The sequence below is a fragment of the Antedon mediterranea genome, chromosome 2, assembly GCF_964355755.1.
Source record: "Antedon mediterranea chromosome 2, ecAntMedi1.1, whole genome shotgun sequence".
NCBI classification, from domain to species: domain Eukaryota; kingdom Metazoa; phylum Echinodermata; class Crinoidea; order Comatulida; family Antedonidae; genus Antedon; species Antedon mediterranea.
In genome coordinates this window covers 37,406,662-37,425,576 of record NC_092671.1, presented here as the reverse complement: position 1 = coordinate 37,425,576, position 18,915 = coordinate 37,406,662, and the positions used below count along the sequence as shown (strand labels likewise).

The 18,915-nt window shown below is 35.0% G+C and overlaps 3 protein-coding genes across 3 annotated transcripts; 2 read left to right on the top strand and 1 right to left on the bottom strand.

Moving 5' to 3' along the window:
- Positions 1–132: 132 nt before the first annotated feature.
- Positions 133–5,870, top strand: LOC140040976 (galactosylceramide sulfotransferase-like). The gene is made up of 5 exons (XM_072087289.1): positions 133–309; positions 1,994–2,142; positions 2,531–2,606; positions 3,616–3,904; positions 4,490–5,870. Exons 2-5 carry the CDS (start codon positions 2,036–2,038, stop codon positions 5,242–5,244), a joined length of 1,227 nt encoding a protein of 408 aa, XP_071943390.1. The 5' UTR covers positions 133–309; positions 1,994–2,035; the 3' UTR covers positions 5,245–5,870.
- On the bottom strand, positions 5,865–11,538 carry LOC140040977 (transmembrane protein 138-like). Its single transcript, XM_072087290.1, has 5 exons — positions 11,420–11,538; positions 10,233–10,440; positions 9,444–9,615; positions 9,189–9,270; positions 5,865–7,740 (listed from the first exon to the last, which is right to left on the bottom strand). Exons 2-5 carry the CDS (start codon positions 10,355–10,357, stop codon positions 7,631–7,633), a joined length of 489 nt encoding a protein of 162 aa, XP_071943391.1. The 5' UTR covers positions 10,358–10,440; positions 11,420–11,538; the 3' UTR covers positions 5,865–7,630.
- A 340-nt stretch (positions 11,539–11,878) lies between these two features.
- On the top strand, positions 11,879–18,700 carry LOC140039436 (macrophage-expressed gene 1 protein-like). Its single transcript, XM_072085037.1, has 3 exons — positions 11,879–12,062; positions 12,670–12,806; positions 15,200–18,700. Exons 1-3 carry the CDS (start codon positions 11,879–11,881, stop codon positions 17,024–17,026), a joined length of 2,148 nt encoding a protein of 715 aa, XP_071941138.1. The 3' UTR covers positions 17,027–18,700.
- Positions 18,701–18,915: the final 215 nt, after the last annotated feature.

Genomic DNA, 18,915 nt, shown 5'->3' with positions numbered 1-18,915 from the left:
GACACAAACGTATACCGATGGCCGCGCGGAAGGCGACTCTTCGATAGTTCTTAATAATTTCAACACAAGAAGTGTAGGCCTAACAACTGACAAATCAGTGCTCTCTGAACTATGATGTCATAGTAAGGTACTTATCGTCTGCTTTCACGAAAGTTGTACTAACAAGCTGTTTCCTCTGCTCGACTCTGTGATTCATACAGAAGGAAACCTGATTTTTAAAACCAAAATATTCCCAAGCAAAGAGTCAAGATATGACATCGTTGGAAAAGGTTGAATATCGTGTACATTGCAGGCAATGAACTATGCTAGGTAAGTACTGTTATTTGTAAATCTAGTTTCTTAATCCTATAGTTTGGAAAAGATTTCCTCACAAAAAGAAATCATATTTTAATAATAATTAATATTATTTTAATCTCTAATTGGGTCACTTTAAATGGGTGTATCCTGTGTGTTACTAAGCCTCTATTACAATAACGCCTATAACATAATCATTTATCATGTTATTTTAGACGGCTTCTAATTCAGTCATAATTCATGAAATCAAATGTAAAATCGATTCTGTTAATATCCGCAGCAGAACCTGGAATTTATTAGAAAATTTTAATTTGTTCAAAGAAAATAAATTGTTAAAATATGACATAAAGAGTAGGCCTAATATTGCATCGAAAGAAAATAAATTGTTAAAATATGACATTAAGAGTAGGCCTACTATTGCATCGATGATGTTACGATGGTGTAGAATTAGTAATCATCGAAAATAATTTTTCAACGAAGGTATTGAAACATGATGACGTCATTTCGTCATGTCATGATTGTATCTAGGATTAGTATTAGTGATAATGAATAGAGTAGAAATGTATGCAAATGTACGATAAGGGTTCAGTGAGGATGCCACGAAAGACTATATAAACTAGTTTGACAACAAGTGTGATGTGCCCAAATATGGTAGTGATATGCCCAAATACGGTAGTGATATGACATCATCGTGTCCATATATGGGGATATCACATTTTTCTTGTCACATAGAGTTTGATAGTGTAGATAGAGCGTTAGTCGTAATTTTGCCATTCGTAACTTTCCCTAAATTTTATTGGCAAAATACTTTTGTCTATACAAGTATACAAGTATGAAGTCCTATATCGTAATTTTCAAGACGGATGGAAGTCATGATTCTTTCTGCAAACCGCTTAAACCATTAGACAATGCCTATTGATTTTCAGGAAAAAGAATCGATATATTGGTGACGTCACGAAAATTTTGAAAATCTCGAGTTTGTTAGCATCTTCAACGTTAAAAATAGAAAGCCCTCTGTCGCTTTCTACATTTTGCCAGTAAAGATTCCAATCAGTTAGTGTCTCATCACTTAATCGAGATTTTTAATTTTCACTTATTCAACTTCTCACTAACACCGTTAAGCTTGGTTCCCACTAGAACGCAACGTAACACAGCGACGTATCGACGCAAAGTGCTGTATTTCGTAATCACATGTAGTGAAAAACCGACGACGCAATAGTGCTGCAAACATCGTAGGTTTGATTTCACGCAGGCGGGGGCAAACACAATTATTGGAAAGGCATTTTCTTACGTTGCGTCGTTTGCGTTACGTTACGTCGCTAGTGGGAACCACGCTTTATTGAAGGATCGGGGGACCAACAGGTGGTAAACACCTCTGAAAACGGTCCAGTCCCAATTGCACAGTGGTTGTGTGCGATAGTGGATGTGTTTGTGTGGACTAGTAACGCCCTACTCGTTGTTGCACCATGAACATTTTTACAGGTCCATGGTCCTATTCACTCCAATTGGATTGGTTGTCTCTTTGTGGTGGTGTCACTGACAATTATTTACAAAATGGTTATGTAGGCCAATAATAATAATATCATAAGCCGGTGGGTCAGTATTAAATTAAGTAAAACGTCGTTTGAATATTCGAAAATCATTATTATTAATTTTTGATGATGGTTAATTTCCTCTCAATTTCCTTTTTCTCAAATAGAAATTAAATTATGATATTCGTAGAACTGAAGCTAAAACGAAGATGAAACAAAAGCTTTTTTGGATTGGGTTGTTAATCACCATTATCTTCTATATGTTAATATCGTTACATCTAAACCACCCTGGACACAACCAGGAATGCCAAGAAAGGTAGTATTCTGTTTATATTAATATTCTACTAAGCGAAGTGTTAATTGCACCATTTCCGTTCCATAGACAATGTAGTTGAATCACATTTCATGGTAATTGCTTTAAATGAAACAATTTAATGGTTTGAAATATAAAGAAATAGTACTTATAAGTACAAAATAGAAACAATATTTTTATTAATCATACTAACATAATATATATAACAAAATCAATTAAACTCTGTCTACACTATCAAAATAGTTTGACAAAAACAGTTTGATGAGCCAAATATTGTACTGATATGCCCAAAGATGGTAGTGATATGATGTCTATCTATGGGTAATTTTTTTTCACATACAGTTTGATAGTGTAGACAGAGCTTTAGATTATTTCCTTTATGTTTTTGTAGGTCACAGCCGGGGTCACAGCCAATACTAAAGTTAGAAGAAGAAATTAATCGACTTGTTAAGATTATAAATGAAAATGTAAGTTACGTGCCCATATAACGCCACAAAAATCATCGTAAATCAAACTTTTCATAGAGATGTATGTATTTACTCAGTCAGATCAAGGCGGCAATGGAAAAACAGGATGCTGAGCTCAGGAGATCAAAGGATGTATCTGTGACTGCGAAACAGTTCCACGCCCATTTTAACATAGTTACAGTAGGCCTACTGTTACGAATGCCTATCTTGGCAAGGCGAGCTCTGTGTCCATAATAACGCCACAACAAAATTATCGAAAACCAAACTGTTCATAGCAAGATTTTTCTATTTGGTCATCAGATCAAGGCAATCGAACAAGAGGATTCTGAGCTCAGGAGATCAGAGGGTTGGTCTGTGGCTGCGACACGATCAATTCCACACCCATTTTTAACAGACATCGTGCGCCGCGGAGAATAATGTGTCATTATGTACCAGGCAGTACAGTACAGTACTGTTGGTATTTGTCGCAGCCAGACAAAAGATCAAAGGACTGTTACGAGTTCATATCTTGTCAAGGCGAGCTCAGTGTTCTGTTGTTAGATTGTTATGGTCAGATGATAGTAATCTCCAGTCTTAAAAGCATATGAATGTAATTGTAGAAGATTGATTCATACTTTTCCATGATTCTATGACACAAAGATCTCTGCGTGTCAGCAGACAAAATGTTTTACAAATTACATAAACACAATTACACAGTCCATACCCGTGGGATCCTTTCACAATGTGACCTATCACATTGCGATCTTTTATAAGTAGCATTTCCCTCATATCATGAACTGTTATTCATTTATGATATTTGTAAAAAGCACAACACAAGAACGTCGAAACATTGATGGCGTTTTCTATTCTTGATTTGCTTGTATTGAGAACTCTCTAAAGCTCTGTCTACACTATCAAACTAGTTTTGACAAAAAAAGTGTGATGTGCCTAAATATGGTAGTGATACGACATCATCATGGGCACGTCACATTGTTTAAAGTTTGATAGCTTTCTATTTTCCATATTTTAGGTACCGCCGCAAGAAAAGAATCAGAACTCCCCTAACAGTAACAGATGTAAACCTAGGACAAGCATACTATTTCAAAAGACGCACAAATGCGCCAGTTCTACGTTGCAAAATATACTACTGCGTTTCGGTGATAAACGCAATTTAACGTTCGCACTTCCAAACGAAAACGCGTTTTACTACCGACACGTCTTCGACTACACGCGCCGGTTCAAACGCGAGTTTGTGATGCACATACCTGGTATACAGCAGTACGATATATTTTGCCATCATGCTGTCTTCAATAAACAAGGTAAATGAACTCAATGTATTTTCATCGTCCTGGTTACGAGATGGCCATTTAGTTATTTACCCGCAGTAAGTAAGTTAATGACCAGTCCATAAAACTTAGCGACAATTGGCTAAATGAAACCAACTTATGTGAAAGATAGCCAAACTACTAAATCTAACCCTCTATGTAATCTCTCTCTCACTATAAAGTAAAAAGAAGTTGCTCATGAGATTCGAACCCCATACATCGACATACAAAGTCCATAGGCCTAGTTTAATCCACTCGACTCGACGGAATGCACGCGTTTGCTTGAGCAAACTGTAGCAATTCTTACGTCACACCTTATGGACATGACTAATGAATATTCATGTTTATTTGTGACGTTTCATGAGGGGTCCCCAACTTATGTACGAAAAGAAATATCGCACACGGCGAAATGACTAAGCCTAAGACGTAGTACAGTATAACCTCTGTGTTATATTTAAATATCATTTATAAATTGTCATAATGACCTTAGCTATGAGTGATCAAAATGATACCATTAAAGCAATAAATAAAACAGTTATGAATTTTAATGTTTTCTAAACTAGTTCTACTAATTTTCAGAAATGCAAGCTGTCATGGCAACAGATACATCATTTGTTTCTATTGTGCGATCTCCAGTTAAGAATTTCGAATCCACTTTCGATTACTACGGGTCCAGTCACAAACTTGGGCTTGACCAGTATGATAATCCGCTAATGGAGTTCATAAGACGAGCCGAGAACGATCCATCCAACATCAACTATACGTACGGTCCGAATAAATGTCCCATGATGCACGATTTTGGGTTAACACGCATGCGTGATAAATTCAACGAAGATAAGATTAAACAGAGGATAACGTCACTGGATCAGGATATCGATTTAGTATTAATATCGGATTATTTTGATGAATCTATGATTTTGCTTAAAGATTTAATGTGTTGGGATTACGACGATATTGTGTATTTACCAAAAGTCGTACGAAATAAACAGAGAATACGAGAATTAACCGAACCTGAAAAACATCGGATTCGGAAATGGAATAAAGGAGACGTGCTCCTATTCGATCATTTTAATCGGACGTTTTGGAGGCGTGTGCAAGCATTCGGCAACGAACGCATGGAAAAAGAGTTGGAGATATTTAAACAACGAAAACAATTTTGGGAAGAAAAATGCACAGATAAAAGAGTCGATGGACGATTATTTCGCGATTTTCAATTCAAGAGAGATGCATTTGGACAAATGGATTTAGCGTGCCGCCGGTTAGGATGGTGGGAGCAGCCGTATACAGAATATATTAGACAAAAGCAACTTGATTTAGCAGTTAATCCGCATTGAGATACCGCATTGGATTTTACGCCGGTGTTAAACAATAATTTAGCCATTTATCCGCATTGAAATACCGCATTGGTTTTACGCTTACGCTTACGCTTATGTTAAACGACAATTTAGCCGTTAATTCAGATTGAGATACCGCATTGGATTTTAGATAACAGATAAAAGATAACACGTTTAATTTTACCTTAATCTATTCATGTATTGCAGCGGCGGATAAAAGGCCAACAAAGATAGAACACACACACATCAAATCTAACACAAACGCGCTTTTGTTCTAGTTTACAGAGGTAATTAACCTGTCGTTTCACAACGGGGCTACATAGCTATCCAGTCCAATAGTCATGCTAGAGTTTCATATGTTTCTGAGCATGCGCAGAATGACTTATTACTCGCATGAGAACGTCTACAAGGGCAAACGGACTGTAAACCGTTTTAGTTGCTGCCGAACATTTAATATGGAATACTAAATAGTCGTTTCAGAACCCGGCTATAAGTCGAGTCGAGTCTAAAAGTCATGATAGAGTTTCATGTTTCTCAGCATGCGCAGAATGACTTACTAACAAACATCAGAACGAGAAACGAAAGAGCAAACAGGCTGTAGAGCATTTTAGTTAAGGACAAACATTTAATATTGAATAGTGAATAGATAAAGTTTACAAATTGGACGTGTACGGCTCCGTGTATAAAACAATACTGTACCAATCAGAAAATTACAACTATAAATTTGACATAAACAAAGCAAATTCTTTACACTGGCAAGAATGCTATTTATGCCTTACACAAAATACCTTGATTCTGAGATATTAAACTGAAACCTTATTATATTTATAAAACATGACTGTACAACTGTTTTTTATTACCTGTGACGGCGGAGAAAATTGTACAGTAAATAAGTTCTTTTTCACTTTTGTTTAATCCTGTTACCGTCAATGGTTTTGTTATGTTTATCTGTATTGACGAAATAAATGAAATGAAATTATCGTGGTAGAGACTACATTGTATACTCAGCACTATACAATGGTTATCAAATTTAATTTATTTAATTATTTGTTGAAATTGTTGGGTTAACTTATGTATATATTGTTTAGTATGTTAATATTATTACAGAATTTTCTAAAAAAAAATATTACGTAAACATTATTATTAATTACTTTGTCCGGAATGAATGAATTTGCAGCACTTGCGTAAGTAAATTTATTGTCATTTGTAAATATATAAAAAACATTTATATTGAAATGAATTGAACGGTTTCGACCAAAAAAAAAAAAGATAGAATGTAAGCTAAAACTTGTATAGAAGAAGATTAGTATTTATCCTAATTTGGCAACAAACTTATAAAAAATCCAAAATAAAAACTACCATAAAATAAACATCATCTCTGTTAACATATTTAAACAGTACAGTATCGGTATTGTTCTTAATCATATCGTCATTCATAAAACAGTATAAAACTACAGTTAGAATGCACTGTATACGAATAAATAAATCACAAGTGATATGAAACAAAAGGTTAAATAATATATTCTTTTGCATAACACTTTAACCTTTGACATAGCTACTATAACGTGTCGTTTAAAAAAAACAATATAAAATGAAAGATACAAAATAGTTTGTGAAAAAGAAGGGTCAAATTTGTGACACACGTAAATAAATATATTTACAAAATCTGTTTTATTGTTAAATTTTCACAGTAAATTGAATAATCTATAATTAGTCGTTGCTGTGTTCATTCAAGATCGTGACATAATAATGTAACCAATCAGAAAAGTCATTTCCATATTGGGTGAATGTACAAAATTGATTTTTAACAGTATATTCTGATTGGTCAATTGAATACCTTAGTTCGGTGACAAAGAAGAAATTTGGTTTCATTTACATCATATGATGATAATGATGATCACCAGTGGCGTAACGGCCATGAGCGCTTACTGGCTAAATCCAGGGGCTCCAAGCTTAAGCTCTATCTACACTATCAAACTAGTTTGACAAAAAAAGTGTGATGTGACCAAATATGGTAGTGATATTCCCAAACATGGTAGTGATATGACATCATCATGTCCATATATGGGCACATCAAATTTTTTTTGTCACATAAAGTTTGATAATGTAGACAGAGCATTACAGAGCCACCTAAGAGCCAGGGGAAGAAAACAGGCATTAAAATATGTCAAAAAAGCCTCCAGCGTTGGAGAGCACTTGGGGTTTCTAAACCTGGGGCCTCAAGCCTCTGCGTTACACCAACTGATGATCACCCGTCAAATGTCACTCAAGGCTTGGTAAATGTGAACAACACCTCACATTTTTACCCGTCAATCTTGGTTTAATTATACAAGGTTTAAATTCAAATACCATCACACACACAAGGTAGACAATAGATAGTTTCGTGTTACCGGACTTTTTGGAATTCTTGACGCAACCAATCTGAATCTCGGTAAAAGCGTGGGTCTCCCAAGCGTAATGCGGTTCTTTTGTAAAAATAGTAATACAGCACAGCTCCTATAATAAATTGAATGATTGTATTATAATCGTTAACAATTTAATTTTTAATTTTATGTACCTTCACTTTTATATATATGTATATTTTAGTCTACTCCGTGTTACTATACTTATAGGCCTATGGGGGTCACGACTTAAAGTTCAGTGAACTTACTGTGACCTCCATCCACCCACATTTCAGATATATATACTCATGTTTGTTTAAATTATCTATATAAGTGAATGGAAAAATAAACGAAAAAAAACGAAACAACAGAAAATGCATTGAGTTCTAAAAATAGCCCGAGAGCTACACTGGCCACGTTGTTTTTTTATTGTACATAATTGTTTTTGTTTATGAATGTTGTCTGGCATGTATGTACCATATATTTAAATGGTTACCAAACTGACAAGCACCTGCTTTTTTGGTATACTATTGAACATTGTAATTGTGAATAAAAAAATAAAATAATCATCATGAAGTTTTTTTCCCATAAAATTTCTGACCTCCCTTCACCCCGCCATTGGTGACCCGACTTAAAACGAGAGTTTAGTAATATGCAAACTTTGAATAACTCTCATTTTCAGTATGTCTCTGGTGGCCTTGAGAAAATAATCCTGTAATCTTTAAAACTGATTAAAATTAATTTTGGTTTTGAAAGAAGATAAACATTATGCAAATCAGCTACACAACAATTTTTATCACCATATATGGTAATATAATAACAAGGAAAAACAATAAACGATTACGCATGAAAATTATAATTTTTTTAAATATTTTAAAAGGAACTTTTTTTAAAGATAGTAGGTTTAAATGAAATAGATTTATTATTCTATAAGTTGTATAAGTATATATCATATCTCAGTCAATAAATAAATTTATTTAAATACAAATTAAAACAGGGGCAGATTCAAAGGGGAAGGAGGGGGGGCCAATTTCACAAATTGTAATGCAAAAGATAGGACATCAAATAATTCAGTTTAGCACTTTATTTTTCTACTTTTAGGCCCTGGGGCCCCTACCCCGCTATTTAAAAATCCTGGATCCGCCAATGTAAATATGTGAATTTTATTTTATTGTTGTGATCACATGATGAAATGCAATATTGAAACTCATTTATCTCTCTAATTGGACATTAGTTGTTTCTTCTTTTGTATTAGACGTTAATGTATTTTTCATGTTGTATATTCCAGCTCAAGTATGTATGAAACGCCATGTGTGCAAAAAACGTATATTCTTCTTTACCCTTTTGTATTAGACGTTAATGTCTTTTTTAAGTTCCAATATTTCAGCTCAAGTATGTATGAAACGCCATGTGTGCAAAAAACGTATATTCTTTACACTTTTGTATTAGACAATAATGTCTTTTTTAAGTTCCAATATTTCAGCTCAAATATGTATGAAACGCCATGTGTGCAAGAAACGTTTATCTTCGTATTCTATAACCTATTCATAATTCAGGTCTTACCAATTCGTTGCAATGAATAAAGGGCTGTATATCCAGGTCTGTTTTCCCATATGTACAGGTTTGGTCTACTCCATCTCAATAGCTTAATAAAACAGAAGTGAAAGTAAAATTCATAAATTTCTAATAGAAAAGTTTCATTGTGTATAATGTAAACAGTAATATAATTTAAATGACAAATATAAAAAAAAGAAATACCAATTAAATTATGATATAATTTTACTAAAAATATACAAAATAAGTGAATAAAATGCTTACAACTGTCCATAGATGAAGTCCTAAACACAGCATAAAGTAAATGAACAAGATTATAATAGTTGATTTAAATTTACGCACAAGAAATCCGACAAGGCCTGCTTGAAAAACGTACGTATTAAAGAACATCAAGAATATGACAATGGTTGCGAATATCAGACAAATATCTTGTACTCTGTAGAAAAAAAAAACAAACAATAACATTTTATTATTTCGATAGTGTTAGTTTAAAAATTGTTATTCTGTTGATCAGTATATACAATAAAAAAAATGATAATGGAGAAAGTTTACAGTAATAGCCAGGTATATTAAAGTAGTACCGTAAAGCATAGACATTTCCCCAAAAACAGAATTCAGGACTTTTTAGAAAACCAAACAGTATACCGATTTCATCACATGACTTGGCTGTCATGGTTGAGTAGGACTTTATTACTACACTACAGTAGCAGAGTACTATGTATACAAATATTGCCTGCTTAGAAGAGTAATATAAAATGTTATATTTTTTATTGAGGGAATTATATTTTTTTAAAGAGTGTAGTAGTATTATACACACTCACTGTAAGGCATGTTACAATATAAATATTTTATAAAATTGTGCTAAGCATTTAAATTGATTTTGAATGTTATGCTACTGTAAAGCTGCTCTGTCTACACTATCACATTTTTTGTGACAAACAAATGCGATGTGCCTATATATGGACATGATGATGTCATATCACTACCATATTTAAGCATATCACTACCATATTTGGGCACATAAAACTAGAATAAAAATGCAGAGATACTCACATAAAGAGAACTAGCTGAGCCACTTTGTCTTCACGTATAAGATCAGCAAATGCATTTACACAGAGATCAACAAACAGAAGGAAATACTGTAGGTACAGTACTCCGCGATATTGGCCCACTTGCATGTTGGATTATCACACAGGTTCTCACTAATTAACCTCTTTTTTTACATCATAAATAAGTAAGAGTTTCTAAAAAAGAAACTTTCCTAAAAAAAAAAAAAATGATTATTAATACATAGATTAATACATAGATGTATTATGTATGTTTTAGTTAAGATGCCAACTTTTCAATTTGATTTGATCAACAATCATATTTGCAATATAATTTATGATGATAGTTTATGATTTTTTTTTGGAAAATGAAAAAAAAAGTGTAATTATTAATAGAGAATTGGAATGATCTGAAGGAAGCATATCACTCCCATATTGGGAACATCACACATTTTTTGTCAAACTAGTTTGATAGTAGATAGAGATTGGCCTGAAACTCTTTATTATAATAATATTAATAAACAGAATGAAACAGTAAAATCAATGCCAGCTTTGTAATAAAACAAAAATACTTAATCAGAAAAATTTAATTATTACCATAAATGTAGAATGATAATAATTAATATTATACAGTACAGTCATTAATGAAAAAAATGAAAACAAGTATCTATAAATTGTTCGTATTTTTGTTTGTCTCCCATATGTCTATACATAATTATAATAGAGTAGAATGGTTTCTAATGAAAGTACGAGCAAAACTAAAAAAAATGTACTGTATTACTATTATATGATGAATAAGATATGATCATAAACAAAATGTATTTTTCTTATTAATCTATAAACGTATCTAGGCCTATATATATACACTTTATATATTAGAGACACTCGGTACTACTAATTATTACTACATTCTTTATAATACAGTACTACAGTAGCATCAAGCAAGCCTAGCTCAGTAGCTGTGCTAGCCTGTCTAAAAGGCCTAGCCTAGTAGTAGGCTAGGCAGCCTAATAGGCCTAGCTAGCCCTCCCCAGCCAGGACCAGGCTAGAAGAGGGGGATAGGCCCTATCTAGCTAGGCTAGGCCCTATAGGCCTATACTAGCCTAGGCCTAGGCTATATACTAGGCCTACTATCCTAGAAAGTTTGGCATTATTTATAGGCTAGCTCAATTTTTTTATCAGTTTATAGACTACCGTTTTCTGTCTCCTTTTTTTAAAGCTAGGCCTGCCTGCTGGTCGTCGGTGGATGGAGTTTGCGAAACAACAGCGGCGCAGATGCGGGCCGGGTTAACTTTTCGGCGTTACTACTAACGACGATCAATAATGTATGGCGCGCCAAAAGAGCACAAATTGAACATTGTCATTGACGTATTACCACCAGGACATTACTATTTACACACAAACAAATGTTATTTATAATGATTACAGAAAAAACTAGTAAAGTAATGTATTTTCAAATATGATGTAAATAAGTTGTTTTAAAATTTTAGAAATTGATGAAAATGATAATAAATAGCTCATATTTATTCGGTAATAATTTGAAAAACTACTTAAAATTAGATTATTAGACTTTCGATCCAAATTTGGAATATCGAAAGTGTTTTGATACTATAAATGTTAGTTTTGAGTTTGCAGCTATTCATTGTTAGCAGTATGTTCACGTACGTGGTAATCTTAGCTGTTTCGTTTGCGGTTCTTGTACCAACGTGCTGTAAAGCCGACAATAATGAGACCAGTAGAAGATATCACGTCCGCCTACCAGAAGGACATCCTCAGAATTGCAAGTTTCTGACTGAAAATAATGGCACAGACATGCGTGTGTTAGGAGTACTTCCAGGTAAGCAGTACTAGTCGTTGCAATGAAAAAAAAACTTTTGCATTACATTCCACAGTTTATTGCTTCGTTTGAAGACTCGTTGCAATGTTTATAAGAGGTCAAACCATTCAGAATTAACACGCATTAAACACCCTGCTGATGACATATATTGATTCTTACATTTATCAATGTAGTCGCCAATGATTTGATCATCATCGGAACAGTTATTTTCGGAACTTATTAGTATTGCTCCGGACATTAACGCCAAGCAGACAGCGCCGTACGTGAGACCAGATCGGTCGTCTTGTCGAGAGATAATTAAACATGTTTTAATGTTCTCCCGACGATCTAAAACTACGTCCGCCAACGCGCGCGCTATGATAAGACGACTCGTCTCGTCGGAATTCAAATCAGACAGCACCAGTGAGATGTAATAAGCCAACGGCTATCATCATCACTTGGCAGCACCGACGAGAGTGAAGACGGACCTCGACGTCACGTGCGCGCGTACGACGCAGTCTGAATTGACCTTTATTTTAACTGGAAAAACGAGACAGTAATCTGATTGGACAAATTATAAATGTATGGCTCAACTCTAATAAACTGATTATGTAACATTTTATTTAAGGTGTTGGCTGGGACAACCTGCGAAATGTCTTTATGGGTATGGTGATGAAGTATGAATACAAACAATGCAGATTGACTGAAGATGAGCAATATCTAATACCCGATGGAATGTACACTATTCCAATCAAACAGAGTAAGGTAAGGTAGATTATTCCCAAAATACGGAGTGGGGCGAAAACACTATGTGGTAAATAACGACTACATTCTCTTCTTCTATCGGAGGTAGTCAGTAGTCAGGGCCGTAGCGGGAGGTTAAAAACAGACGAGGCAAAGATGCTTCTATATATAAATTTACGTAAGGGCAAAATTCGGTAAATCGCGCGTAATTTCTAGAATGTTTACTCGATGGTATGTAAAGTTGGTTCGTACTTTCGGTACTGATTTTAACCACCTGATGTAACCCGGCCCTGTTTACTAATTAAATCGAGTTAGATAATTAGTTATTGACGATTAAAACGAATTTAGGTTCAACGATTTGCCCCAAATAGGGGTGTTTCCGATCGTGGTATACACTGTCTAATGTATGTCCGTCTGCAGACAATAATACGAGGATGCTTCGCATTTTCCTATCTCCTCCTACGATAATTGTTTTTAATGGCTGAAAACCGGTTGAACAGCTCGAGTACAGTATCATAATGTTGAAGACAGGCCGATTTTCTTTAAAAAATACTATTTTGATAGATTTAATATACGTTTATACAAATGTATTGATTTGAAATGAATGGAACATTCCAATCTCTGTTCCACAAGTGTCTATTCCCTCAGGCGTCGTAAAGGCAAGTACTGTATACTCATAACAGAAATTCGATCCATTTTTACTCGGGGTACCCGAGTCTAGGACTTACTCATTTTCTCCTCCTCTTCCTCCATCTGGACACTATTGAGTAAAAAGTGCGATTTTTAAAGTACTACTCCTCCCTTATTAGTTGTAGTATTGAGCTGGGATTTGGCATGAATATACTACAGGGACATGTCCTCAAATCTATAGAGCCGGATTTTTAAATTTCAAACCGGATGCAGCCATATGACGTCTCGAAGATGGTACCATTATAGCCGTATTTGGTAGGTTATTGATGTGTATGTGACGTCACATCCCGTCTTATGACGTCATTACAGCTTCTTTCGCTGTACCCCGAGTATTGCACATTCGTGCTTGTTTTTTTCAATCTGTGCTGCAGAGGTTGGATATAGATTTTTTAAACGGATAATGAGCTAGAGTTTTCAGTCGCCGTATATTATGTACAAATCTTTATTATTGCAGTTAAACCACCCACGTGACATCATCACCCTTCCCTCACTGGCATGAGTCGTTGTAAAACCAATAGAGGATAGGCCTACGGTGCATCACATGCCCTAAACGCAGAACAACTTTGGTGGGTAGGGTTAGGAACCAACTTAAGTATGAATTGGCTCTAAGAAACAATTGAAAACCATTAAGTTGAGTTAGATAATTTAATATTTATTGACGATTAAATCGAATTTATGATTTTCCCCGAGTAGAGGTGGTTTTCACAAATTGTTTTACATTATATAAACATATACACGTCGTAGTGATGTATCGTTACATGTACTATACTATTTCAATCGACTAGGACGGTGATAGTTTCAACAAAGTATTACATCGCAATGTTTTACTGTGTTTAGTGGTATATTATTTGTAAAACATGAAAACAATTAATATTTCGTTACTACATGGATAAAGAATATATTTAAAAATTGTTCCTCTTTGCACCCATCCTCTTTCCCATCCCTCAACCCTAATGTTACATACAAAACACAAATTAAGTTTGTTTAAATTTGACTTAAACAATTGGTCTCATTTTGTGACAAGTTTCTCTTTCGGAAGTAATTCCCAGGGTGCTAATTTTAGTTCAGTACAGAAATCACAGTGTCTATTTATTCGTTCCTGTAAACGACATGTATTATTGTCCTGCGGTACGTTTGAAATCGCCAGTTTTTTAACGCTGAAATTATTATGTATTCGAGAACCATCTGTGGGCACGACCTAGATGGTACGCGAGCGAAGCGAGCGTACCATCTAGTTAAATATAATTATTAGTATAAAATATGACGATTTGTGCGGGGAAATTGGGTGGGTGGTGAAAATTTCAGATGAGAGTACCGCCTCGTCTGCCTCATGTTGGCCGGCTACGTCTCTGGTAGTAGGCCTTGTCAATCGAGGCTCGTTCTTATTTTGCGATCAAAAGTTTTTGTGATGAACAGTTACGCGGGTTTCTACATCGGAGTGTATCATGGGAGTTTTGAGTTTACGATCACGAGCACTGCTGTCGGTTGATTTGAATCAGATTAGCTCTGTCTACACTATCAAACTTTAATGTGACAAAACAATGTGATGTGCCCATATATGGACGTGATGATGTCATATCACTACCATATTTGAGAATATCACTACCATGTTTGGGCACTACGATATTTTTTGTCAAACTAGTTTTAAGGGGCATGTCAACATGATTTAGTGATTCTAGTGTTCAATCATATATTTTATTTTTTTCTCCTTTAAAACTTAATAGGTTGATAATTCTGTTGACGTGTTTCAGCACTGGTCAGAATATGAAAGCGCCAAATCAGCTTCTATAAATGCAGATGCATCATTTAGAAAACTCGGTGTATCAGTCAGCGGAAGTTTCTCCTTAGAAGTACAGGCAAACAAAAGACGACAATCCAAAAAAGGAATTATCACAACGCGCGTACAATTACGTCATCGAATCTACAACGTTCTATTGAGATCTGTCGGAACAGCTCTGACGGATGAGTTTAAAGTTCGTGTCATGGAGATTGGAAATACACTGAACGACGGGGATAATGTGATGGCGGCGTATCTTAGTGATGAAATGGTACGTGATTTTGGTACGCACGTGTTAACTAGAGTTGAAGCCGGTGCTGCCATCATCCAAGAATTCCAAATGGAGAATACAAACCGCGATACATCAGATGCTCATATGGCAGAGATAAAGAGCAGTGCCAGTGCGAATTTCCTCGGTGGAAGATTCCGAGTGTCGGTATCTGCAGGTGCTAACATACAAGAAGGGTCCAGGAGTAGAATGGACATAGAAACAGTTGATAATCATATCGAAAGTTATGGTGGTCCGGTGCTAAGGTCAAGTATGAGTATAAGCGACTGGGAGGACGGTATCCACAACAATTTGGTTGCCTTAGACGAAGCAGGAGAACCTTTACATACATTCGTCACAAGTGCATTAATCAAAGATATGCCGAAATTCCTTACTTACCAAGTGTCCGTTGAAATAGAAAATGCTGTCTATAGATACTACGCCATGAACACAATTAAAGGTTGCTTGGATAGTGAGAATAACAACTTTAATTTTCTGGCTAATACCAATCAGGCAGATTTATGTGACCCTCCCGAACAGGAAAGTGGATACATGATAGGTGGTGCGTATACCACGTGTTGGCCCGAGTCGTCTACAATGTGTGACAAAGAAGTTAGGAATAATCCATTTACAGGATGGGTGAATTGCCAGGGTGATTTTGATCAGTATTTCATTTCGAGGCAGACAATCTCAAAGTCATACGACGTACCAAGTATGAAACGCGAATGCACTAGCAAAGGCTGGTTTCGGCGATCGTGTATGGATGTGATGACTGTGGAAAGAAAGACAGATTATGCTGAGATCGCAAGCTTTTGGTGTGGTAAACGTATTGATAAGGACACAGAGTACTATTTCGGTGGTATGTACACATTGCCAAATGTTCCAAATCCTGTCACTAAAAGCACAGACTGTCCCGAATACTTTATAGCCTTATCGTTAGGGTACGGTGTAAGAGTATGTGTTAGCAAGGATACACGAGCCCATACGCTGGCATCTAGCATCGAATTTGGCGGAGTGTTCACTTGCAACGTTGCCAATCCGTTTGCTGCTAATGCGACCACCAGATACAGTCGTGACGATGAAACATTAAAGAAATGTCCACACGGATTTTCACCATATACAGCTACAATAATGGATAGTACATGTCTGTTTAGTTATTGTTTGCGTTCTAAGAATGGAAGTAACAGCGGCGATAGAATATTACTGGGGACTACTCAACTACCCATCAGACCACCTTACGCAAATCGACCACAGCCATCCGCCAACCGCACTAATACCATGGCCTATATGGATTACTCAGTAGGAGAAATGTGGTTGAAGAATAGAAGTACAGATGGATGGAACAAGTATGCATTTGGAGACGAAACGCCAAACGTTCCGGATTATCTTTCCGATACCTCTGCTGCTGTTTCCGATAGTTATGCGTCTACTGCCACCGTTAAAAGTCAATACTTATCTACACTTATTTATCTGTTAACATTTTCTTTCTTAACGTTAGTACAGTAGCATATGTTTTGAGATTCTGAATATGACGTTTTTACAGACACATTTTTCTTTCTTCTTTTCCCGCTCTAAATAATTTTTTATTACTCAGTGAATACATGATAATGGTTACCAAAATAGGTTACCAATTTTAAATATTATATCAACGAATGCTCTTTCACACCTATTACCTCTCACTGTAAAAATAGTTTTAGATCTTAAATATCTATTTTGTACACACCTTTTCCACACATTTAGCCTTGAACATGTTTAGATATGACCATGTTTAGGTTCTGTAGTCTGTATCCAACTCAACACATTGACGTGTTGATTATTAAACAAATAATAATATAAAGAAACGTTTAGGAGGTTTTAAACGTTTTTAATTTGCCATGTGTGGAGCTTTTTTCGACACAGTAAAATCATATATGCACGTAACGCTAAACACGTAGATAAACATGTTGACTGAACATATAGTGACATGTTAACTGCTAAACGAGTGGAGGAAAACATGTTTAGGTTTTAAAACCCGCTAAAATTTAACTACGTGTTTAAAAGCTGTACATGAAATTACAGTGTATTTTCTTTATTTAGGACTATCCTTAATTAAGACGATGCTTTAAAAACATCAGTTACACAAATTTGATAATAGCGCCTATACAATGTACAGCGACTCGATGACGTAATTTCTTTCACTCTTGTGTTTATATTTACAGTGTGGGTTTCTTTGAGTCAAGGTGAGTTGAACGAAACCCAGTTTCTAATGAAAAGAGTTCAAACTATCCAAAACAGAACAGCTCGAATCGTGTGTGGTCTAACATGGGACACACCTAGTAGTGAGGCACTAAGACAAATTAATTGGTCACCTTTATTTTATCAAGATAGATATGAATGTTGTATGGTTATATATAAGGTTTTGACAGATAATGCCCCACCTTACCTAAATAATGTATTTGCATACAATGATATAAATTATAATCTAAGGCACAGTGATACACATCTATTCATCCCGAAGCCAAAAACCGATTTTAAAAAACGAAGTCTGTCTTATCGTGGAGCAATTATATGGAATAGTCTCAATGTTGATACCCTTCCAAATTCAGTTAAGTTGTTTAAAACGTATCTGAAAAATGCATTGTAAAACATAATGGTATGGTAATCTACGATGGTGTACATCCAACTTTTAAAATGGCTAAATACTATATAAAATGTGTGTTTTATCACTAATTTATTTTAAGGTAAATGAAATCAAAAAGATTTATTATGTATTACAGTAGAATCCCCATAAATTATACACTTCGATAAGGGCTTCCGTTTACACGGGAAGTACCGGTATGGTGTACCCTAAATAGAGGTGTCAGATGAAGGGGATTCTGCTGTAATTTTGTTTCTTTTCAATTTCAATTTTTCGTTTCTGTCGTATTTATATGGTGTTGATTTTTTTTTGTGTAATACAGTATCACGAACTTGTGTAAAAACAATCAATATTGATTGAACGAGTTGTAGCCTACTGCACATCAGTCTCGTGTCTAAATAAAGTTTATATATATAGTTGAACTTTATAAATAGCAGCCTATAGGCCTACACAACAGGCCTCTATTTTCAGTAGTTAGTAATGCTATAATAACTGGGAGGTTCATGGTGTATTATTTATCACAGATTGTACCAATGATCAGAGCAATAAATATACAAATATTATGAATCGTTTAATGCATTATTATTCAATACAATTTTTAGGTTTTTTTTATTCATGTAGGCCGATGTTTTCTTAATTCATGGTACGATATTTAATTTTAATAGGATGTTTCTCTTTGTATAGCAATTTTAACTGATTTTTATATATTTGTAATGCAATTCATTTCAGTCCTTGACTGTCGTTTTGTAATTGGCTGTATTTTTAATATACCGAATAA